Genomic DNA, 26,953 nt, shown 5'->3' with positions numbered 1-26,953 from the left:
CAAATGGTTCTGGGATAAGAGCTCCTTAATTGGAACTGTATTTCAGTTGTGTGGTTCTGGAAGTTAGTCCTATAATGTTATCTAGAGCCTGTTTCTGCAACTCTGTTAATTCAAGAACTACCTAATATCCTCTAAAATTATATTCTATTTAAACCTGCCAGAGTGGATTTTTCTTACATTCAATAATTTGGGCTGAAGTAATTTAAGTGACTAGAGATAAGAGTCGAACTAAGAAGAAATGTCAGATTGGCCAGAAAGAAATTAATTCAAGAGCCACATAAATGTTATTTGAAGACCACATTCCTTCTTTCAGGCTAAAGTACTCAACTTATCTTCATGTAACATGGGTTGGTGTCCACATCTCTCTCTCTCTCAAATACTCTGTGGTTTAACAAATGCAAGGAAGGAAAGAATGTCCACCTTCCTCACCTTGAAATACTTATACCTCTATTAATTCACCCTCTTGATTTTATTATCTTGCTGGCCAAGTACATCATTCTGCTGACTCATATTGTTTTTGTTTTCATCAAAATCCCTATGTTCTGCTCACATATGCTGGGCTATGTCTCTATTGCCTAAAAAAAATCTGGTTAAATTTCAGTCTCCTGTAAATGTGGTTATCATCAATCCACAACCTCCAAGTAGAATCAACTCTGGAACGCTGACAAGATTAAGTGTCTGTATTTGTATACTTCACAGCCTGGCCTAAGAGTGTGGTAGCATCACTTATGGCAGTCTCTAGGTAGAGAGTTTCTCTGCTTCCAGTGACATTTCTACATTACCGTGTACCCATTCAGCACACACTGCTGATATCATGCCATCACAGAATTATTTTGTAGGGAGGCAGGCAGGACAATAAGAGCAATGTAAGATTATACACCTCAGAGGAATGTTGTCAAGACTGGGTGTGATCATGCATGACAAGCCTGGTGTATATTAACTAGCTTTCAAAGAATGCTAGCTATTAGCGTTATCACCTCCCAACCTCAGCCTTTTAACCGCTTTTCATCTTACCCCTTATGTTTTAATAATGTTACGTTGCTTGTAGTTTTGCTACATAAACTGTGTTGTTACACACTCATTATTTTGCTCATGATGCTGTTCTCCCTGCCTGAAATGTGGTCATCTTTACCATCCTCTCCATCTGTTAATGCCCATCCTTGCCCCCTCCAAATTCACATCTGGCTATTATACTTCAAGACTATGCTCAACCACTAATTTTTCAGGAAGACTTCTCCTAAAGCACCTGATTTGAAAATAATTACCCTTATCCTATTCTTCCATATTAATTCTTTATGTGTCACTTACATTGAAATTATGTGATAAATCTATCTCTTCTAAACTTGAAGCTGAGAATAGGAACTTACTTATCTTTGTACTCCTAGCAAAGAGCATAATTCCTGGAATGCAGTAAACATTTAATAAATATTTGTTGAACCAATGTGATATTTAAGACCTTTTCTTTAAATATATTAACTAGCTTTAGAATCAGCAACAGTTTTTTATACTTATAAATTTGCTACATAGGTTGATTGGAAATGAGTATCATTCATGTGAAGAGACCATAATGACTCATTTTGTTCTATAGAAATAAGATACATTCTACCAATTAGGCAGCTAACACTTCCAAATCATTAACTCCAGATCCATAATACCATAATAAGCTAAATAGAGCAATATTCATATTCAATATTAACTCTAAACAGCGTAATTGAATATGAGACTATTTCTAAACATACTGATTTCTTATGGTATTCAAAACAAAAGCAAGCTTTTAGCATGTTTAACATTTGATGTATCTATAATACATGAGAAAAAATATAGTATTTTGTGGTTTTAAAAAACACTGTTTGAAGTCTAGTTGACCATTTATAATGTTATTTTTATTATTTTTTCTTTATTATTATTTTTTTTGAAACACAGTCTCACTCTTTCACCCGGGCTGGAGTGCAGTGGCGAGATCTAGGCTCACTGCAAGCTCCGCCTCCCAGGTTCACACCATTCTCCTGCCTCAGCCTCCCGAGTAGCTGGGACTACAGGTGCCCGCCACCACGCTCGGCTAATTTTTTGTATTTTTAGTAGAGACTGGGTTTCACCGTGTTAGCCAGGATGGTCTCGATCTCCTGACCTCGTGATCTGCCTGCCTTGGCCTCCCAAAGTGCTGGAATTACAGGCTTGAGCCACCGTGCCCAGCCTATAATGTTTTTAAAGCCACATTTGTAAATACTAAGCCATTTTTTTTATGCTTCTCATATGCCATGATACAATTTCCTATTATAGACAAATTCCTTCACTTCAGCAAACATTATATTGTTAAAGTTATTACTGAGAAGCCATATAAGAATAGGATCAAATGAGAAGGTCAAAAGTTGAACCAGCTGCCTATTCATTCATTTGTATTCTCATTCATTCATTCTTCAATTCTCAGTCATTCGTCATTTTTCTCCGCAATAATTAGAATGTTATACTCAAATCCAGTACCTTAGCAATACTTTGTAAACTTAATGATATGTGTTTAGAAGCTTCTCGTGAATTTTCTTTAATAACAACTGACAAAAGGTACCATGGCATTAGAGAAACACTTGGTAAAAGCAGCTGAAACAATCCATGCAAAACAACATGGCAGGAAGCTGAAGTACATTTCTTTGTCAGCAAATATTGACGTATCAGAAGACACATATAGATCATTACTGAAAATTTGCTAAAGCAAGTATTTAAGCAATTAGTGTAGGAGGTTTACTATACAGTTGGATAAAAATATAGCCTTTTTAAAAACATCTCACCTTATAGTATCTCCCAGATTGTTTCTATAATGACATATATAAACTACTTTTCTTTGAGTCACCAATAGAACAATTTAACAGAGAAAACACATAACCAAAATAAATGATTTATTTAATAAAAAGAGGTTTTGTAGAAAAACTGTGAGGGAAGGATTCCTGAGTCAGGTAAACCCACACATAAAATTCAAGGCCAATGCAAGAAGTTGAAACTGAAGTATACAGAATACCACATAGAGTCAAGAAGATTGTTCTTCTTTAAATAAAAGCAAGATATTTCAAATACAATAAAATATTTACAATATTTTGAAATGAAATAGGAAGTTAACATGAAAACCAGAGATATTTCTGGTTATTTCAAGATAAAGTATTTTAAAACTGTCTAAATTAGCCAGGCACAGTGTCATGCCTGTAATCCCAGCACTTTGGGAGGCCAAGGCGGGCAGATCACCTGAGGTCAGGAGTTCGAGACCAGCCTGGCCGACATGGCAAAACCCCATCTCTACTAAAAATACAAAAATTAGCCAGGAGTGGTGGTGGGCACCTGTAATCCCAGCTACTCAGAAGGCTGAGGCAAGAGAATCACTTGAACCCAGGAGGCAAAGGATGCAGTGAGCAGAGATCGCGCAGCTGCACTCCAGCCTGGGTGACAGAGTGAGTTTCCATCTCAAAAAAAAAAAAACTTGAAATATAGCATGAGTTAGGCATTTTTCATTTATAAAAAGAAAAGAAATTCCTTGACATTTTAACAATTAGTAAGAAAGTAACTCCTTTTCAAACCTACTTTACTGGAAAAGCCACACAGACAGACCCAGCTTCCAAGTCAGTCCCAACAGACTCAACTTCCAAGTCAGTCCCCTTCACCCTTGCTTGAATTACTTCCTCTTTCTTCCTGGTGTTAGATGTACTGTCTGGAACAGGCATGAGTACACAAACATGAGGATGAGGGTCTACACATTAATAATGTAGAAGAAAAAATGGAAAGAGCCCATCTTCCCAATGGCACTTGTTGAAGACCCATTTATTAAAGTCCAATTTAAACCCATTTATTTAGAAATATAAAAATGCAACACTCCAGATTAGTTGCAAGAATAACTGGCTGTCATCAAGTAAGACAGGAATTTATTAGTCACGGTTCAGCAGGAAACCTTTGCTTGATTCATGGATTGGTCTGATAAAAGTTAATACTACAATTTAGTAAGTTGCTAATGGTGCACTTGTTCCATTTGGACCTACAAATCTTTGTCAGATTTATGTTTCAATTATGAGAGAAATTAAACCAAATATCAAAATAAAATGAACTTGGAGCTAAACTTTCTAATTACTGCCTATTTTTAAGCAAGACATAAAAAAATGACATAGTGACACTGTTCTCACTAAAAAGTTATTAATCATGACAGCAAAGACTTGTATGATTAAGAAATAAACTAATTTTAAATCATTTTAAAATCTTGTTCATGTTTTTCTCATTTTTACTGTGTATATTTTATAATGTACATATTAATATCAGTACATACATGCATGTATATAATGTTTAAAATATATTAGGGCTACTTACTCAAACATATATATATATATATATATATTTTTTTTTTTTTTTCTGATGGGGTAGGAAATAAAAGGTTTAGAGACTCTTGGACTAGTCCAGAGGTTGGCAAACTTTTTCTGTAAATTGCCAGACAGTAAATATTTTAGGTTTTCTGACCATATAATCTTTATCTCAACTACTCAAATCTACTGTAGCACAAAGGAGCTATAGACAACACATAAACAAATGGGCATGGATACATTCAACAAAACTTTATTTGTGGACACTGAAATTTATATAACTTTCATGTGCCCTGAAACAGCCTTTTTTGGGTAACAATTTAAAAATACAAAACCATTCTTAGTTAGCAGGATATACAAAAAAAAACCTTGTGGCAGGGTTAGTACCTTTGACATCTTTATGTCTGCTGTACCTAACAAAGTATCTGGCATTCAGTAGAGAGTTGTCAAATAAACTTCACCATGACACAGAAATCTGTCTTTTCTTTTTCTTTTATAACTCCAGCTTATGCTCCAGTATATCACCCTTGCCAGAACATAAGCTCCTTGATGGTAGGGATTTTCTTTAAGTTGTTCACTGCTCTCTTCTCAGACCTTAAAACAGTATTGGGCATATGGAAGGCATGGGACTTTGACGAACTAAACTGTTCAAATTTTGAGAACATTTATGCCAAAAAATAAAGACGGATAATTCAGAAGTAACACTGGGTTTCACAGTGTATTTAGGTGGTGTTCTCTGCTTCCATCCTGAGCCCCTGCACAGGGCTAAGTTCCCACAGTAGCCTATTCACAGCTATCCTAGTGCTATGGAAATAATTTATGTACTTTTCTCCCCGAGTAAACGCTGAGCTCTCGGAGGGTAAGGGAGGTGTTGCATTCATCTTTATACTTCCAACATATAGCATCCTACCTGGCACATTGCACATATCAATAAATAGTTGCTTAAATACACTCATGCAAATAAATACTAGTAGAATCCTTCAAAACAGAAGAAATATTTTTGAAAGCATTTCTCTGTACAAACCAAGAACAGAGCCAAGTTTTTAAAAAATCATGCTCGGCAATAAAATTAAAAATTGACCCAGATTTAGTTACCTTTTAGATCTGTTTACTGGGTAAGTTTTGCTCCTCTTCTATAAGCTCGTCATAGGAGTTTTATAAGAAAATAAAAAATGTTGTCTAGAAAAGCTTCTGGCATTATCTCCGTCTAATGATATGGAGTAAGGATATTGAAAATGTAAATATAACCTATGGATATTATGCTGTCTAGACAATTTCTGAGATTCTAATCATTTCTGACAACTATTTCCATGGCTTATTATAGATTTTAAGACCTAGTTTACCAATAATTTATTTTGTGCTACCTTAAACTATTAATTAAAATTACTTATTCTGAGGGCACAAAAAGATTCATCCAAGCTAACTAACTTCTAAAAGACTAGGGTTGGGTGAGAAAGAAACCCATAATAGCAGTCAGTGGAGAACAAGGATGCTTGGGTTAATGTACAACACCTGGTGTTCAAACACAACTATTCTCTCTAAATTAACGAAAGGGAAAAGTGAGAGAACAAAAATTAAAAGGTTTGGGATTACTTATGAGAGTTCTAGCAGATGGAATAATTTAGTATTTATTGCATATAACTACTATCATTAAATTATGACAAAAATGCAAAGTATATTAATATAAATTGCTGAATAGAAAAGAGTGTAAAACATCAAATTTGCACGTATAATCATATATTAAACATTACCTTTAACAAATTAGGTTGAAATGAAATATGGCTAGGGGTTAATCATAAATCATTACTAGCCTCATCTTTTGTATAAGACAAACTATTTAATTACCTATATTAGAACACAGTCCTTATTGACGTATCTGTATGTTGCCAATGCAACCTGAACCTCCACTTGGGAGTTCCTTGTGCTGCTAATAGAAATCAAATCCAACTTGAACTCCCAAGAAATTTCTATGGGTTTACTTTTTTAATCTTAAAATGAAAATCTCCCCTCTCCCAACACCCCTGTCCCCCAAAAGAACTCTAATTGCATAATTCAGTCTAGATGAAAACACTATTAAGCATTTAACAGTCCCTAAGCAGTATACTCAACGTACAAAAACCAGCTCAGTTATTCTCAGTAAGCTCAAAGGTTATGACAACTTAAAATGTTGAAGAGTTACTCAATTACAGCATTATTAATTTCCTTACATTTAAAGTGGAATTGAGGAGATATTTCATCCAATCCTAATTAGAGGCAATACAAAATGCTTCTGATCAATATGAGAAGAGTTACGAATATGAACCGCTTTAGTTCAGTCATCTTTAAAAGTCACTAAATATAGGCTGGGTACAATGTAACCCCCAGCACTTTGAGAGGCCAAGTCAGGAGGACTGCTTGAGCCCAGGAGTTCGAGATCAGCCTGGGCAAAATAGCAAGACCCACATCTCTACAAAACAATTAAGCAGGCATGGTGGCACATGCATACAGTCTCAGCTACTCAGGATGCTGAGGTGGGAGGACTGTGTGATCCCAGAAGGTCAAGGCCACAGTGAGCCATGATCACACCACTGCACTACAGCCTAATGGACACAGCGAGACTCCATCTCGAAAAAACAAAAAAAGAAAAAAAAGTTACCAATAATAATAACATGGAAGGAATATTGTTTTCATCCTACTACCTTTACCCACTTGTGGAAGATTTGAAAACATGACTCTGGGTATGGGAGGGAGACAAGAATCTTAAAGAGCAAGTGTGATTTACCCCATGCAGGTAATTTTAACAATCTTATAAAAGCAGTGGTTTTAATTCTTGAAAATTTTAGTAAAAGAACCACTTCTCAATTTTCAATTAGTAGTTGGTAACCATACTCTAAATACAAAATTCACTTTTACAAACTATGAAAGACACTCTCTTAATAAAGAGCTTATATTCTATAAAATAAACCATCATCAAGAAATTTCAAAGCCAGGTGCCGTGGCTCATGCCTATAATCCCAGCACTTTGGAGGCCAAGGCAGGAGGATGTCTTGAGCCTAGGAGTTCGAGACCAGCTTGGGCAACATGGCAAAACCTCATCTCCACAAAAAATAAACAAAAAAATCGCGTTTATTTGGCACATGCCTGTAGTCCCAGATACTTGGGAGGCAGAAGTTGGAGGAGGGCTTGAGCCAAGGAGTTTGACGCTGCTGTGACCCGTGATACAACCTGGGCAACAGAGCAAGGTCCTGTCTCTAAACAAAAAAATAAATAAATATTTATTTCAAATTTGGAACTTCAAACTTGCCAGCAATAGCCATTGATACCGTTACTTAGAAAGTCCCTTAAAAATTGCATCATTGAATAAGCACAACATGAAAAGTGATGCACCAATGCACAGAATAGATGTCAGAGTCAATGAGACATTAGTAGTCTACTGATACACTAGTAAAACCAGACTACTCAGATCTTTCAGTTAACTGGACTCATTTCACAATTTTTCTTAGCTATGAAGAATCAAGTGATTTGTGAAATGATCTATTAGTAATTAAGTAAAAAGAGCTACCTTTTTTTAGAAAAAACATATCCTGCAGTAATTTTAGATTTAGCTCAATTATCTATATCTATAAGCCTATCCAATGAGAACTGCTGTTGATAGATATGATCCTCAGGTATAACAAGAGTTTCAATTTTCAGAGTAAGAAAGGATTATATTTGAATATTATCTTTTGTGAAGTTTTTAACCAAAAGTTTCACCAATACATCATTACCCAGAAATTCTAAATAGTAAATTATAAGGTAATTTATTTCTTGTCAAGCGTCTCATATATTATTACTGTGCATAATGTCGTGCTATTTGCTGCAATTATTTAAAACGTTTTGGCCGGGCGCGGTGGCTCACGCCTGTAATCCCAGCACTTTGGGAGGCTGAGGCGGGCAGATCACCTGAGGTCAGGAGTTCAAGATCAGCCTGACCAACATGGAGAAACCCCGTCTTTAATAAAAATCCAAAATTAGCCAGGCATGGTGGTGCGTGCCTGTAATCCCACCTACTCAGGAGGCTGAGACAGGAGAATCGCTTGAACCCAGGAGGTGGAGGTTGCAATGAACCAAGATCGCGCCATTGCACTCCAGCCTGGGCAACAAGAGCAAAACTCCATCTCAAAAAAAAAAAAAAAAAAGCTTTACACCTCAAAGTATGTTATCCTAAAATACATATGTAGTATTGAAACCAAATGGTCTAAACCTTTGTAGTTCTCTAAAGTCTAGAAAAGCCAATCAAGAGAAACAGCACAATAAAGGTACCATCAAAAGACCCAGAAGAAGGAAGATTGTCATAAGAGCCATCAAATACGACGAGAACACCTTTTACATTATTTGTACAAGGAAAGACACCCACAAAGAGTGAAATTAAAAAACGGAAATTTCATATCTGGAAGTCTACTTCCGTGTCTTAGAAACAGAATGACTTAAGTGCTTTCTCCCAATCAACTGTGATAATGACATTTTTAACAGTTTTCCATTGCTAGATTTTTGGACTCATTCTTCTCAATTGATGCTCTGTAAAAAGCAATTACAGACAATGTTCCATTATCAGTAGGAACTAATCCATCCCAGGCTGGCTTTACCCACCACTCTAATGTACCTCTGATTTGCCTTCTACTTCTCCTCACTATGTGTGCAAGGAAAATGTACTAATTTTATATTTAGCTTAAATGAAGCATTATTAAAGGCAGATGTTACAAAAATGTCAATGTTTTAGATTTTTATGTACCTAAATTTAAGTTTCAGCTCAGCTACTTACTAGCTTAGTCAAGTTAATGAACCAATTTTCTTGCCTCTCTCTAAGCTTCACTTTCCTCATCTGAAAATGGGGTATAACAACCTTACCTACTTTGTGGCACTGTCATAAGGATCAATTGAAATAATACATTTAAATCTTTTAGTTTCATGCCTTAGGCATAAGTATACAGTAGATGAAAACTATAGTTATTCATAAAATAATTTGTTCACTGTAAGGTTATTACCGCCAAACTAATATAGAAAATACGTAATATTCAGGGTATAAGTAGACTTCTCTCAAAGTAGAGATATAATCTTTAAAGTTTTCAGTTTAACTTTTGGTTGTTACTTTTAATCAAACTATATTTCTCTGATATCCTATTATATTATACTGTTATTTAAAAATAATATATGTCCATTTATAAATAAGTTTTTTTAATTGACAGATAAAATTGTATGCATTTAGCATGTACAGCACGATGTTTTGAAGTATATACTCATTGTGGAATGACTAAATCTAGCTAATTAATATGTGCATTACCTCACATGGTTGTGATTTTTGTGGTGAGAACACTTTACATCTACTCTTAGCATTTTTCAAAAATACAATAGTCACCATGTTGTATAATGGATCTCTTGAAGTTATTCCCTCTATCTAACTGAAATTTTGTATCCTTTGACTACTATCTCCTCAACCTACCCCTCTCCCCACTGCCCAATTACCCTAGCCCCTGGTAACCACCATTCTACTCTCGACTTCTATGAAATCAACATTTTTAGATTTCACATAGGAATGAGATCATGTGCTATTTGTCTTTCTATGCCTAGCCTATTTCACTTAACATAATGCAAATTAAGACACCAATGAGATATGACTTCACATCTTTTAGAATGGCTATTACTGAAGACAAAAGATAACAACTGTTGACCAGGACGTGGAGAAAAGGGGACTTGTATACACTGTTGGTAAAAATGTAAATTAGTACAGCCACTATGATAAATAGTATGAAGGTTCCTTTAAAAATTAAAAATAGAACTACCATATGATCCAGCAATCCCACTACTAGATATAAACAGGATTTTAATATCTGCATATACAAGTCTATAATGATTATGTGGGTCACATAACAAAAGAGATCCATCAGATAAAATTATAACACAATATGATAGTACCTGAAAAACATATTTTCTTCATATCCTATTTCAAAATTCCCATGGAAGAAAAAATTCCCATTTGAGAAAATGTGGCACAAAGTTGTACAGTTCTTTAAATCACATTTATGAATCCAACAAGCAAATCGTTTTTTTTAAATCATATTTAAAGAGGAAATAGTAATTTTCTGATGAAACATTATGATATTCAAACCACAAAATAGAAATGTACAAAGTTTAAAAACACTGTAAATCTTGTACATAAATTTAAAAATTAAAAACTAACAGGAATCGGCTGGGCACAGTTGCTCATGCCTGTAATCCCAACACTTTGGGAGGCCAAGGCAGGCGGATCACCAGAGGTCAGGAGTTCAAGACCAGCTTGGCCATGGTGAAACCCCGTCTCTACTAAAAATACAAACATAAGCCAGGCGTGGTGGCATGCACCTGTAATCCCAGCTACTTGGGAAGCTGAGGCACAAGAATCGTTTGAACCTGGGAGGCAGAGGTTGCAGTGAGCCAAGATCACGCCACTACACTCCAGCCTGGATGACAGAGTGAGACTCCATCTCAAAAAAAAAAAAAAGGAAAGAAAAACTAACAGGAATCATTGTTCCTTAGAGCTACAATAAAATAAAAGGCATGAGTGCAACTGAAGCTGTGAGCTAGCGGAAAGAGAATAGTAGAGGAAGATATCAAAAAGGTAAGGTGTGGTGGGTGTCAAAACATATAGGATCTTATAAGCTACTGCAAGTACATCGGCTTTTATTCAGTGAGTGACATGAGAACCATGGTAGAGATTTGAGGAGCCAAGTAACATGATGTTCATATTTTAAATGAATAATCTTTCTGTGCTAAGAATAGAGGCTCATGAGTGAAAGCAGGAAGATCAATTAGGGGTTGTGGTAATCCTAATAATCCTACCATTATTATAGTATTCCAGCTGAGACTTCAACTAGTGTGGTATCAGTGGAGGTGGGTAAGAAATGGTCAGCTGTTGAAAGTGCCTTACTTTGAAGGAAAAGCTAATGAGATTTTCTAATGGTTTGACTGTAAAATGTGAGAAAAGGGTAGTGAAGGACAAATCCAAAGTTTTTGGCCTAGGTGGATGGATGGAGATACCGTCAACTGAGAAAGGGAAGACTTTTGTAGGAGCAGGTTTGGAGGGGAATATTAGCCGTTCAGTTTTGGTTGTGTTATTTTGAGAGATCTATTGTGCATCCAAGGAAAGATGTTGGTTATGAAGTTTAATATATGAGTCTGGAGTTCAAATGTGAGGACTAAGTTGAATGTAAATTTGATTTAGAGGTTCAGGACATAAAGAAGAATGAGCAAAGAAGACTGAAAAGGAGTGGCCTAAGAGGTAGGAGGAAAACAAGATGAATGTTGAGGAGACAAAAAAAAAAGTGTTTCAAGTTGGAGAGAATAATCAACTGCACAGAATGCTTCTGATAGGTCAATTAAGATGAGAGACTGGGCATGGTGGCTCGTGGCTCATGCCTGTAATCCCAGCACTTTGGGAGGCCAAGGCAGGCAGATCACATGAGCTCAGGAGTCCAAGACCAGCCTGGACAATGTGGCAAGACCTTGTCTCTACCAAAAAATACAAAATGATTAGCTGGGTATGGTGGTGCACTGCATGCCTGTGGTCCCAGTTACTTGGGAGGCTAGGGTGGGAGGATCACCTGAGCCCAGGAGACTGAGGCTGCAGTGAGCCATAATCATACCACTGCACTCCAGCCTGGGGGAAAGAGTGAGTTCCTGTCTCAAAAAAAAAAAAAATTAAGATGAGAACTGAGAATTGACCATGGGATTTGGCAGCATGAAGATATCTGGTGACATTGATAAGACCAGTTTTGATAGAATGGTGGGATGGAAACCTGGTTGGAGTGAGTTTAGAAGAGAAAGTGAGAGGATTAAAACTGGAAGCAGTGCATATGAATAAAATTATATTGTGAGATGCTTTGCTTCCAAGGAGAGTAAATAAATGGAGTGATAGCTAGCAATAGAGAAATGGTCAAAAGAAGGTTTTTGAAAAATGGGACCACATGTTTATATGCTGCTCAGAATGGTAGGAGAGAGAAGAAAAAATTATTGGAGCAATATCTGTGAGTAGGTGAAAGGAATGAAAATTTATACACAAGTAGAAGAATGCGGACATGAAAATTTCATCTATGGTGATAGGTAGGAAGACATACATGAATGCAGATACTAAAAGGTAAATGTGGTGGGGGGAACCTGTGGAAGTTCTCTTTTGAATGCTTCAATTTACTCGTAAATTAAGCAGCAAGGTCATCAGCAGAGAATAAAGATGGGGAAGAGCTCTGAGGTTGGAGCAGAAAAGTAAAGGTGTGAAAGGCATCTAGGGGCATAGTTGAGGGAACGGAGTAGGGACATATAAACTGATTCTCTGAAAACATAAAGGCCCACCTGGGGCTTCAGAAAAGAACTCTGTCCAAATCATAGGGCAATACTGGATTGGAATAGGCAAAACCTGGAGGATGGGAGGAAAACCAGTTGGGAGGCTATTTTAATAGCCACGAGAAACAACTACAGAAGGTTATCATCTAAAGTAGGGCAAGAACGGCTGGAGGACACCTGAGGACACAAATGTAACAGTTATTACAAAAGCAAAACCAATGGGATTTGGCAAGAAATTAGAAGTGAATGAGATAATCAATGAAGGGAAGATAGCCCTGTAATGCTGAGTGTAGAAAAACTGAATACAGCAATGCCACTGATGAACTCGGAGAACTATTTCAATACTGCAAAAGGTAGTAACCAAATTGTCAGCAGCTTAAAGCAATGAGTATAATTTTTATCTAAAGAGAAGAAAGATTTAAAAAGATAAAAAGTGTTAATAGTATCAAGGAATGTTTCTGTGCTTGTTGCTGTCATCATTGTTTTCAGTGATTAAGGACACCAGGGTGATAAACTGAGGGGTATCTAGGTAATCAGAAAATACTAGCAATTAAAGACACAACAGAGCTTATTTGATAAAGGAAAGAAATGCTACAAACATTCTGAATGACCCCAAAGTCCAACTTTTTAACCACTACACAATACATGCTCTATAAAATTAAGGGTCTTGGAAAGGTAGAGTAAATTGTTTAGCTTCTAAGGAAAATTTTAGAGTTAAAGCTCTTAGAGGTGGAATTATTCTAAAGGATGACACAGTCCAAGGTATAGTCATACCTATAATTAGGTAAATATATAAATGCAAAAGTCAGAGTTTAGAAAACAAGGAACTAAGAGCAAAAAATGTATTGAAGGCTATTAGCGTAATAGTTGAAATCACCAAAATGAGTAGCAAGGGTAAAGGACAAAAGTATAGCCAGGTGCTATCATCAAGGAAGGTCAGCAATAACAGACTTCAAAAGAGAAAAGGTTGTTGAAAGATGGTTTAAAGAAGATAGCATGAAAGGAGCAGCAGGAAAAAGGGTGCACCACAGAAGCAGGAAGAAGAGTGAAAAAGGGTAAAAGTATCAGGACTTGTTTCAGGGGAATACCCAAAATGCCAGTTGTGGCTAGATGGAAGGAATAGTCAAGGAAAATTTTAAAGGGAAATTTTGTTTGGATTCATTCAACAGCTACCAACTAATATTTATTAAAGGCCTACTAACTCTTCTAGGTGCAGGAGAGAAATAATCTTGAGGGTAGCAGGAGAGGTGATGACAAGATGTTCCACAGTGGGCACAGTAGGGTCTAGATTTCATTGATTCTTAACCTTTTATTTTGGTGTAAGGCGACCTTTGAAACTCCTGTGGACAACTACAGATAAATAGACAACCAAAAAAAAAGTACAGTAATATGTAGGATATAATTTTGAATGAATGAATCACCAATCAAGATCTCTAGTTCTTCTCTGGTCAAATTAACAATGTAATATGGTTTAATTCCTCATCTCTCCCCTCTCCTGCTATAAACTTCTGAATACTCAAAATATGGTATTCATTATCTAATATAGGCAATGATTTAGGCCACAAGCTATAAAACACAGGAAACATGCTAGAAAATGTAGGTTGTGTGAATGTTGCTAATAGAACAAAGTTGGATGAATTAATTTCTCTGTCCCTTCTACTATTACTCTCTACCCTCCTGAGTCTATTTCATATATCCAACAAGAGACCTTGTGCTGTTTTCAGCAGAGGACCTAGGCCTCTTTTGCTTTGTAGAAACAGACACACAAATCAGTTAATTGAAAAATTGACTCCATGTCCTAGAGACTACTAAATAGTAGAAAACAAAGATAAATAAAACTGCCTCTACTTTTCGGAGCTCACAGTGGAAGAGATAGACAGGTAAGGACATTTTTTACCAAGAAAAAAGAAAAAAAAAGGATACTTTTGCAAATAGTTTTGTTATATCAAGTTTCTGGTCTCTTCTTTATGTGATATATAAACACTGCCCATACAAACACACCTCCTTAAAACTCAGTGCTATTCTAGGCACACACATTTTAAAATTACATCAAAATTAGGGGTATAACTTACCATCATTTTTTCAAAGAGATCCAATACTTCCTTTTCTGACAAATTCAAAGATCGTTCATCATATAATGGCTGAGCTGCAGGAAACTCACTCATCGCGACTTGAGAATCAATAGGATGTTGAATAAGAGGTTTTTCTTTTTTGACAGTAGATTTTCTAAAACTTGTAATTCGGTCACGCTGCAAACAAAAATAAATAAATAAAAAGCCCTGAGAAAAAGATCAAGAACTACTAACATGAAGAATTGAAACATCAAAACGGCACTTAGTATAATACATATCATTATTGTCTTTTGACAAAATACTATTTTAAGCAGCAAGCTCCAGTTAGAGATTGTACTATTTTGAAACCTTGAAGTAGCTCTTCAGCCTCAGAATTCTGGGGGTGAAAAGTATTCTTCAAAAGTAAAACTTAGTCCCTTTTCATTTCTGTTTTGCACAGTAAATAAGTGAAAAAAAAAGTCTCGGATCAAAGTCCTGTTGGTTGTTTCTGGGAGAATGTGTCTTTGGTGGCAACTTTAGAACTATGAAAAAAGAGAAAGAAACTAAAAAAGAGCTACTGATATCCAATTCTAAGAGAAAATTATGGTAATGTTTTTCTCCTTCAAAGTTGCAAAAATTGTGACAAGTATATATGAATAATTTGTCAGTGTAGCAGGAGAATGGTTAAGAACATGGACTCAAGACAGATTACTTGGGTTTCAGTCCAAGCTCTGCCATTTACTAGCTGAGTAACCTTGTGCAAGTTACTTGGTCTCTCTCTGTTTCCTCATCTCTGAAATAGGGATAATGATATTACTTACACCATAGGGTTATTGTGAAATTTAAATAAGTTAATATGTTTATTGCACTTAGCTGCTATTTATTATTGTTGTTACTATTATTATTTTCCCCCAGCGTTTTCTTCCCTAAAATGTTAGACCAATGAGGAAACAAAACAAAGATAAAAACATCAGCTTTTCCATTTACTGGAAATGTAACAAACAGAAATTTCTTATTCATACAAATATTATTAAGAAAAACTTACTATTTTATGGATATTGACTTCAAACCATTGATTCCATGTAAAATCTCTAATAATTAGCTTGCTATTTCACATAAAGTGAGTTAATGACTTCAGTTGCATGTAAATAGGATATTCTATTTTAAACCACAAAACATGGGACCTCAAAAGTTAGTAATGTGCATAAAACTGAATGCAACTCAGTTTTATTATGGTTTCTGTTAGGAAGCACATGCATACCATCAAGCTCACATTAAACAAGCAGATATGTTAAATATCAGGACAGTGTATCTTCACCGCCATGTAACCAGAATCTTTATATAATTACTTCAACAATACAAAGAGCATCACAGAAGTTATTACCATAGCTTATGTAAAATTATGTGAACTCCTCATTAATGAGCATAACTTTTATTTTAAATTCAAAGAACACTTTTTTAAAACCAAAAAGTACACTTTGAAAGAAATATGAGCAGTTTGAAGCAGCTTATTTAGGATTACAAAAGTAATTTGAGTACATGGTTGCTGACAAAGACATTATATAAATCATAGTATTTTAGAGCTGAGAAGAAACTTGAAAAATAATCTAAACCAATCCCCTCATTTCACAGAGAAGGTGACTTTCCTAAATCCACCAGCCCCTGGTTCCTATCCCAGTCTTCACATTAACTTAAGATTCATTTCTTCTAATATCCTGAACTATATTTTCACATTCTCTTTTAACATTTTGAGGGAAATTAAGTTGGTTTAGTTATATAGTATATCTTCAAACAACTCAAGAAAAAAGTTAAGTAATCCAAAATAAGCTGAGGATATATCCAATAGTCAAATTTCACTAAAAATATGGTGGACATGAAAGCATTTAAATATGCAACTGACCATTAAATCAACATATCTCTTCTCCTTTCCCTTCATATCACTTAATATTTACTTTTCCAGTACTAGCCTTTTTACTGAGTAGCATTAGTAACATATATATTTGATCTTCCACTGTGTCTTTCAGTTTATCTAGAAAATTAGCTTTTGATTTCAGCTATACCTTGGTAAGAAAATGTAGTTGGCTGGGTGTGGTGGCTCACGCCTGTAATCCCAGCACTTTGGGAAGCTGAGGTGGGTGGATCACCAGGAAAAGTTTGAGACCAGTCTGGCTAAGACGGTGAAACCCCGTCTCTACTAAAAATACAAAATTTGGCCGGGCACGGTGGTGGGCACCTATAATCCCAGCTACTTGGGAGGGTGAGGCAGGGGAATTGCTTGAACCAGGGAAGTGGAGGTTGCAGTGAGCCGAGGTTGCAGTGAGCCGAGATTGCGCCACTGCACTCCAGCCTGGGCGACAGGGCGAGACTCTGTCTCAAAAAGAAAATGTAGTTAAGCCACATACCTTCATCTCCTTTGAGCACTATCACTACTTTAAATTATTTGTAAATAGGTAACTTCACATAGGAAAAAAAAACTGACAATGCTTAAAATACCATTTTTTATAGTTTAGCTATAAAAGGGTATATTTAAATTTTGAGCCCATAACTTTTAAAAAGATATACTATGACAAATTCAGCTTTAAAATACTGGTTTTTAAATTTAGTAGCACACATCTGACTAGCAGTGAACTTAATTTCCTTTCTAATGGAAATTAATTTCCTCCAATATTAATGTTTAATATATTCACAATTTATTTGGCCATCAAAAAAGGAAGCATCTGTGTTTTCCAGAGTCTAGATTCACAAGGAGATTTTAAAAAACATTTGGTTAAGGTAAATATCAGGATGATATGAAAATTCTGTTGGGATCTCATATAATTGTTTATGTTAATATTCGAAAAGGAAGTCACTGAATTGACAATTATTCCATTCTACTATACTTTGTAAATATCCAGACATTTTGTATCTTACATATATCAATGCTTTTATGTCCACCCATTTTAATAAAAAGGCAACATGCATAAGTAATGTAATAACATGCTAAGACCACCTTACCACATCATCTGCCAAAGTTTTTATTTGAATGTTCTATTAAAACCAAAAAGAAACAAACAAAAAAAACCAATCAGATAAGAGAAACTCATAGATCAAACAATAAAATAATTTAATAATTTTCATTTTTATTAACTGTAAACAGTCAAAAAGAATCACAAAGTTCAAACATATAAACAATACAATCTTTAGAGAAAAAAATCTTTTTAATGATTAAAAATGAAGGTTTGGCAAAGGTGTATATATTTGTTTTTAAATATGGATCCCAAGGTCCCAAATCAGATCTACATCAGACGTCACTACCACAGTGCTGAAATGTGAGAAAAGATACAACAAAATCATAAGCCCTGGCATGTTATATATAAGTTTGGAAATGAATCCTCAAGTTAAGATACCTAAATTTAAAAAACAACACCACGTACAATAGGAAAAATGTCACATTTAACAAGAATGAAATATAATGAAACAGCTTGGCCTAAGAACTGTGTTACTCCTGATGGATATTTAAAGGACACTTTTATAAATATGCTAAATAAAATTGAACTTATTTTTTAAAAACTATCCTTATAAATAAATTAGAAATATTTTTAAAATATTCTAAATAAAATTGAACTTATTTGAACATAAAATTGAACATATATGAGCAACATTATTTGAAGAATTTGAGTACAGCAATACTAAAACAATACCCAATAATGTAGTTATGTTCCATGATTCACGGGATAGTTCAAGACCTTACAATAATGTATGATGAGCATGAAATATAGTTTTTATTATAAATACATTGAAGTGCCAATTAGGGGTGTGATTAGGAAAGAACCAGATTTTTTAAAATTGTCTGTTAGAAATTGAATTTAATGTTCTGCCAGATCCTAAACATTTATTTCTTACAACAGAAGCTGAATAATGTATATCAACTTGGTCATGCACACTAAAAAAAATAGGGTCTTCTCACAGTGGGGAGGATTCCATTATGAGTTTTAAGTAAATGAAAATTGCTTGGATCTCAGAAAATTGTCTTCAAATACCACCAATCCAATGCTGTTAAAGACCATCCTCCCCAGATCAGCTGGGGCAAATATACTATTCTACGTATAACTCTTTTTTTTTCTACTTTTAATCCACTTATTCCCTCAGGGATCTAAACTTCTAATCTCTATACCATGTCTTCATCACATCCTGCTGATACAAACCCCAATCAATCTTTACTGCCTAGGAAAAAAGTGGGAATTATTTATATCAGAACTGAAACCACTTTAAGAAGGATGAATTCACCCTGCAACTCTCTCTACCAGGTATTTTCTCCTTAATTTTTCTAGTGGGTTATAGAAAACTGTTTTAAATACAATGGCCAATTTCATGATTTCCTGCAATACCAAATCAGAGGGAAAATGATAAAGTATCAAAAGTACCTGAACTAACTCTGCTACCATCCCTATGTGTGCTTGTCCACATGGGTTTTTGAGACAGATTATACAGTTCTTCATGCAATTACTGCTTTCCTTCTCTTCCCATCTTTTGGGGTTATAAACTCCAGGCTGGAAACCCATCTATATCTCCAAAGCAAGAATGTAAATGAAAGGAAAATACTTTTTGCTTTAGTCAAATTATCTAAATTAAGGTACACATATGTCTAAAATGTTTCAAATCTGTATCTCAATTGAATACATGTTGACAGTTTAATCATGGGAGACAGACACAAGAAAAAAAGCATTGCTAGCAATATTTTCACTTGGTCCTATGGGATGAGACTGAAGTCTTCTCTTCCCCTTAGTACTCTTCTTTGGAATTAACATACTTTTTGTCTATAGTAAACCACAGAGTATAGAGGTAGAAACTATTCGAGTTAGATAGAATTCAAGATAATCTAGTCAAAGCCTCTCATTTTACAAACAAGAGGGTAACATTTGTTAGTGGCTCCGCCTGCATTCCACTTGTCTAGGTTTAAGATTTCCAAATCATGTTCTCCTTCCTCTCCTTCATTTCCAATAGCCAAGCAGCTATCCAGTCCCATGATAATCATTCTGCCATCTGCAAAGATGTGGTTCAAGCCACCATAAGCTCTTAACTACATTTCTGTAGTGACTTCCTAATCTATCTCCTTGCTTCCACCTTTGCTCTCCTACAGTTAATTTTGAACACAGCTGACAAAGTGATACCGTGAAAACTGAAGTCACATCATGTCACTCCTTGGCTCAACACTTTCCAAGGGCTATTTTGCCTCCTAGTGCAAGTCAAAGTCATTACAATGACCTACAAGGCCCTACTGATCTATACACTCTCCATATCCCTCTGACCTCATCTCCTACTATTCTCCCTTCATTCCCCCAGCTCCAGTCACACTGACCACCTCACGGCTCCCCAATGAGGCAATAAGCCACATGCACTGGCTCTTCTCTCTGCCTGGAATGCTCTTTTTCCATGGTCCATATGGCTTACTCCCTCATCCTGCTTTCAAGGTTTTGCTCAGTGAGGCCTACCCTGGCCATCCTATTTCAAATGGAAACATCTGCCTCCCTCCACACATTCCTGGCACTCCTGAACAAGATTTAGCACGTTCTAACATAGTCTATAATTTACTTAATTATCATCATCTTGGTCTGTTTTTCCAACAAAAAATATAAGCTCCACAAGGACAGGGATTTTTGCCCATCTGGTTTAGGGATGTAACCCTAATGCCTAAAGCAGTGTTTGGCACATTGAGGCTCAATAAAGAGTATGAATGACTATCATACTCCCTCCTGTTCATAAATATTCAATGCCTCCTGATGACCTATAGAATAAAGATGAATAACCGTAATATGGAATTCAAAGCCCTGTATGATTCAGCCCTAGGCTATCTTCTACTTCTTCTCTTATGACCCCTATTCTACAGAAAACAAAAATTAAAATCCTCTTCCCAATGCATACTCCCATGATGTCCAGTTTGTGCCCCTACTGTTCCCTTTGATTTGGAATGTCCATTTTGCTATATACATTTCTAATTCTAGAGCTGCCCTTGAATTCAAAGTTTAGTTGTTAATAAACCAAATGTGGACCCCTGGTCAAAAATAATACTGGAGAAGGACTGTGTTTTGTTTTATTCTTAAAGAATTTTTTTTTTTCCTAACAGGCATCTACAAGAATGATAGAGTACCCCAAGGCACATAGGAAATTATATTTATGTAAAAAAAATTATCCTAATTACCTGTGATAGAGAAACATAAAGAAAAACACCCCACTCCTGATTTATTGAGTTGTAAATTTCATTCAACTAGAGTGGATATCCTGTATAATCACATACATTTAATATGAATATTTTCTCAGATTTCCCTCATGTAAAAATCTGCTTTCATAAATATAATAATACTATTTAAAGCTCTTTGTTATAACTGTTCAGAAAAAAGAACAAATACGGTCTATCGAAAAGGAAAATCTTTAAGCAGATATGAAGAGGCTGAATTTCAGAAGGGGTAATTTTTAGCCACTGTACATTAAACATGCATTGAAATCATTGTATAAGTTACAATTAAATGATCTGCAAACAAAATTAAATCATTTCTGCTACACAACTATCTTTCTATATTAGTCAAAAAAGAAAGGTATAAAAGGACTTGAGAATAACAACAGAAACACCAAAAAAAAATTTTTCATTTATAATGATGGTCTTCTGGGACAAGCTCTCAAAATTCATGTATGTGGATGGGTGCATCTGTCTCACACCACATGCAAGTAAACATGGATTTCATTCCTGTGTACAAACTACAGAGCTACTATGGAGTTAAAAAAAAATCAGAAACAAAAATGACCCCCCCAAAAATCTTTATTAGAGTCATACCCCTGAATTAAAAGCACTGATTAAAGTCATTTTTGTAAGTTTTTATTATGCAAATCTAATGATCATGCTCATTACAATGAGGGCATATTGTACCAATAAATATAGTGACCATATATTTTCATTAAAATCAACTCTGGAAAAGCAATAACACTGTGCATTAGTCAAGCAATCAGAGTTTATTAAACTTCATTCATGATCAGCTATATTAAATATAACTTAGCACAGTATTATATGAATATTGTATAACTATAAAAGTATCACTCCAGAGTCTCAACCCCTTAAGACTAAGAGAAATGACTGACTTACTTATAAACTCTAATGCTGAAGTTGTGATTGCAATGCAAGAGTCATTATTGTAAGAAAATTAAGTTTTAATTTTCTCAATCAGGCAGAAATTAACAAAAACAGCAAGATGTAAAGATTCAACTCTCTTATGGCTAATGTTACATGGTAATACAATGTTTTATAAACATCGTGCAATTACTCTACTACCACAGAAACTGGACAACTAAATTGCATATAATACAAAAGTCTCACCACCAACTCAAAAACGTATTCGCACTATTTGACTATTTTCTTCTCTCTTAAAGAAAATGAATTAAGTTGGCCATTACAATAGAGATGAAGGGTCAACTCTTTACCTTCCTTAAGTTTCTTGCATTCCAAGAATGACAGGTACAATAGGACACAAAAAACAACCTTCACTTCAGCTGAACAAATATTTAAGCATCTACTATGCACCTGTTTGTCAGGCCTCTGGGCCCAAGCTAAGCCATAGCATCCCCTGTGACCTGCACGTATACACCCAGATGGCCTGAAGTAACTGAAGAATCACAAAAGAAGTGAAAATGGCCTGTTCCTGCCTTAACTGATGACATTCCACCACAAAAGAAGTGAAAATGGCCGGTCCTTGCCTTAACTGATGACATTACCTTGTGAAATTCCTTCTCCTGGCTCATCCTGGCTCAAAAAGTTCCCCCACTGAGCACCTTGTGACCGCCACTCCTGCCCGCCAGAGAACCCCCTTTGACTGTAGTTTTCCTTTACCTACCCAAATCCTATAAAACGGCCCCACCCCTATCTCCCCTCACTGACTCTTTTCGGACTCAGCCTGCCTGTGCCCAGGTGAAATAAACAGCCTTGTTGCTCACACAAAGCCTGTTTGGTGGTCTCTTCACATGGACACGAGTGACGTAAGTGAAACTGTTCAGTACTGGGCACTGGGAATACAGTGGTAAACAAGGTAAGCATGCTGTCTTCCTTTAAGGAGGTTACACTCTAGTTGAAGATCAGAAGAATGAAAGAACAATCACAATATAAAGCTTCTGAGAGCTCTGATATGGTAATACTCTATTATAATCTCCATATATTTTCCAAGTCAGAAAGGACCTTGAGAAAGGTAATCAACATCAACCAATGATTCAGGGTTTGATTTCTCTGGATGACATCCCTGCCCAATCCCTATTCAGATAAGCAGCAGTCACAGAGGGAAGTAGTTACTATTCAAAGGCCTGCCTTCCAACTTTTCAGACCCTATACTCACTCCTGAACTTTAAAAACCAGTAAGACCAATCCAAACAACTCACGGCCAATCACCTGGTAACCAAGCTGAACATTCTGTTCAGGCATTCAAATGCTTTATTATAAAGATATTTTGTGTTAGTTGAGTACCTCTCAGTTCTGTTTAATTTCACCAAGAAAGCAATGTCTAATTTTATTTTTAGAACTAAGCTCAATGTACAGGTTTGAGTCTAAGATGACCTTTTAGAAAACAAATTTTTTGCTTTTGCAATCACTGAACTACTTACTGTGTGTACTTAAAATTACTCCCATTCTTTCATCTCCTTTCTAAAAGTAAGAGTCATTTTCAGCCACCTACACTTCATCTTAGGCACTGTAGTCCTCTATCACCATTAGCACTTAAGAATAGATGCTAGATCAAGTGGTGGTGTGTGAGGCACTGGGGATTTAGAGAGATATGGTCCTGCCCTCAAAGCTCAAAAGCCTAGTAGTTGAGAAGATGAAGTTACAGATATGAAGTTCCAGTTCTCCATCTTACTTTGCCATTGTTAACATCTTGAACTGTCCATTTCATCATTTTAGTAGAGCAATACTTTTGTATTTTTGTGACCATAAGCACACCATCTCAGAAGTACTGTCAATTCAAAAGCCTCAAATTTTAACCCACCAGAGTTCTTTGCTATTACAAATCAAAATTCATTCCACCATTTTTATGACAAGAAAAAAATCCTTTTGAGATTCTCTTCTCAAGATGCTCTTTCAATTTATAAAGAACAAAATATTTATCTATAAGAGAACAAATATGACATCACAGTATAGGGTTTCAGTTTTCTTCACAAAGCAGAAGCCTATGTGACTTCACTGGATAATTTTGATAAATCCGTCATAACAAGTTATGCTCAATCTTAAATGAATTGTCTTGCCATAAAGCTCAATCTTGAACTGCCAGGAGGGGTGACTATGACATGGGAATCCAGCAGTCTGTGTGTGACAAACCTGATCAGCTTCAGGACTAAGGGTAAATGGTTCAGGAAATACGTCTGCCACGTAGGTCTTTAAGAATGTTCACACTAATGAATTGGAGGAAGTCACTTAGTGCCTGAATTAAGCAGAAACAATTGCAGGAATAATCCAGCTTTTAGATTAGTAGCATCCTCTGCAGGTATAGAAAGAATGTTTGCTTGCTTTATACTGTGAAAGGAAAATATCTTGGGCCTCTTCAAACTGGGAACCACCTCTCATTCTATTCAAAGTCATCCCTCTGCTCACAGAGACAAATGCATATTCTGATTGCCTCTTTTGAAAAGACTTACCAGAAACTCAAAAGAATGCAACCATCTGACTCACCTACCTGTGACCTGGAAGCCCCCAGTAGGGGGGCCTTACTTTGAGTTGTCTCCACATTTCTGGATGGAACTAATGTACTTCTTACATACTGATTGATGTTTCATGTCTCCCTAACATGTATAAAAGCAAGCTGTGCACTGACCACCTTGGGCACATGTCATCAGGACTTCCTGAGGCTGTGTCACAAGCGCATCGTCAACCTTGGCAAAATAAACTTTCTAAACTGAGACCTGTCTCAAATTTTTGGGGTTCACAGTATTAAACCATTTCAAACGGGAAAAAAAGTTGTGTAGACATGAAAGTTCTTCTTTCTTAGACTATGAATAAAAAGCAATACAAACGAAAAAGCTAGCTTTAGCCAAATACAAAAATTTCAAAACCAACACAGTACTTTGTACATAATAGATACTCTTAGATCAATGATTTAGCCAAGTAGTGCTCTATATTTAATAAATAGATTTTTACCTTCTCTGTCAAAAAAGGGCAAATTTCTCAACCAAACCTTAATCAAGCACCCATTTTATACCCAACACTTTATGGCACATAGAAGTTTAAGGGTTCTTCCCTTAAGGCATTTACAGTCTAACCAGGGAGTAAAAACTAACCATATATATAGGCTGGGCTTGGTGGCTTACACCTGTACTACCAGCACTTTGGGAGGCCAAGGCGGGTGGGTCACCTGAGGTCAGGAATTCAAGACCAGCCTGACCAACATGGTGAAACCCCCGTCTCTACTAAAAATACAAAAATTAGCTGGGTGTAGTGGTGGGCACCTGTAATCCCAGCTACCTGGGAGACTGAGGCAGGAGAATTGCTTGAATCTGGAAGGCAGAGGTTGCAGTGAACCGAGATCACGCCATTACACTACAGCCTGGGCGAGAGAGTGGGACTCCGTCAAACCAAAAAAAAAAAAAAAAAAAAAAACTAACCATATAAAAACAAAAATAACTAAATGCGAAACTATGAGTTTCTCAGGTATGTAGCTTCTCCCAAGGCACTATCCTCCTGTCTTATCTTGACAGCATTAACTGTTATCTGAAATGATATTGTCCACTTATTTAACTTGTTTGTGTTCTACTTTTTTTTTTTTTTTTTTTTTTTGAGACGGAGTCTCCCTCTGTCACCCAGGCTGGAGTGCAGTGGCGCGATCTCGGCTCACTGCAACGTCCACCTCCCGGATTCAAGCAATTCCCTGCCTCAGCCTCCCGAGTAGCTTGGATACAGGTGCCCGCCATCACGCCCAGCTAATTTTTGTATTTTTAGTAGAGATCAGGGTTCATCATCTTGGCCAGGCTGGTCTCGAACTTCTGACCTCGTGATCCATCCACCTCGGCCTCCCAAAGTGCTGGGATTACAGGTTGTCTTCTACTTTCTAGAAAACAAGTTCCCTAACAGTAGAGACCTTAACTGTCTTATTCACTTTCGGATCTCTGACACTTAGAACAGTAGCTGGCACATAATAGCTGCTCAAATATTGGTAAATAAATTCATTTAAGTACAATAAGAATTCAGAGAAGAAATAGATAAATATAGCTTCATTGAGAAACTACAAAGAATTGTGGCCTAATTGTTGGGTAGGATCTGAAGAGCCACAAAGAGAGAAAGACAGGGAAGTCAGACAAAAGGAGCAGCATTAATATTTTACTTCAGGGAAGTTGAGGAGAACAGACTTATGAAACAAATGGTTCAAGTACAAGGGTATTAAATTTTGAATATGTAGGGTGGATTAGAGGCAGTCTTGAAAACCACAAGGAACAGTCAAAACTAAACTGGAAAACCACTAGGCATTCTTATGATTTTCTGATTTGAAGACAGACATGGAGAAAATGGTATTTTAGAAAGCTGACCTTGGGTGGCACACGTGTACAATCTTTTATTTGAAACCTTTCAAGCCAAACACATCTTGGAACTCAGCATGTTTCACGTTTTAGAAAGGAATATGCTAGGTATATCATATCTTACAAAACACACTAAGCAGGATCTGGGGTAACACATTACCTCAAATGTATTCAAGTTTAAAAGGAAAACATGGATATTCCACAAAACAGGATAAATAAAGAGTACCTATATAGCCTTAAGAATGTTGGGGCTTGTGGCCAAATGATAAGAGTCTGTTTTCAGAGCATTCATATTTTAGAATTTCAGAAAAGGGTTATGGACCTGTAATATTTAGAATAAACTAAAGAAGGAATCAAAGGCTAAAAAAAGGCAGCTTGCAGAGATCAGGAAGTTTGGTCTATTCTACCTAACTAATAGCTACCATTTACTGAGCATTTATAGGCACTATGCTAAGGGCTTTACATGCATTGCCTTGTTTAAATCCTCACAATAATCCTATGTACAAGAAGGTACTGTACTGTTTTACTCATCAGGAAATCAAGGTTTACAGTCATTAAGTCATTTGCCTAAATCACAAAGATAATAAATTACACAGTCCAGATTAGCATTTAGGTCTGACTAGAACACACACTCTAGAACATCTATCTATATTCTGAAATCTGTGTGCAACAGTCTTCATCAGTATAACAATACTGGTTAGAGCTCCAGCTCTTTTTCAGTCTCGCCTT

The 26,953-nt window shown here is 36.0% G+C and overlaps 1 protein-coding gene across 5 annotated transcripts in view; it reads right to left on the bottom strand.

The window, feature by feature from the left end:
* DIAPH2 (diaphanous related formin 2) overlaps positions 1-26,953 on the bottom strand; it is a 908,418-nt gene that overhangs the window by 839,446 nt on the left and 42,019 nt on the right. For 3 of the 5 annotated variants that reach the window (XM_054470847.2, XM_054470849.2, XM_054470848.2), the window contains exons 2-3: positions 17,705-17,737; positions 14,732-14,908 (exon numbers count right to left, since the gene is read on the bottom strand). In XM_054470847.2, the coding sequence (XP_054326822.1) occupies positions 14,732-14,908; positions 17,705-17,737 (210 nt within the window). The remainder of the gene's footprint in view (positions 1-14,731; positions 14,909-17,704; positions 17,738-26,953) is intronic. The other 2 variants (XM_054470850.2, XM_054470851.2) reach the window with 1 other exon arrangement.

Source organism: Pongo pygmaeus, chromosome X (genome assembly GCF_028885625.2).
Source record: "Pongo pygmaeus isolate AG05252 chromosome X, NHGRI_mPonPyg2-v2.0_pri, whole genome shotgun sequence".
Taxonomy (NCBI): Eukaryota; Metazoa; Chordata; class Mammalia; order Primates; family Hominidae; genus Pongo; species Pongo pygmaeus.
This window is presented reverse-complemented; position numbering and strand designations above follow the sequence as displayed.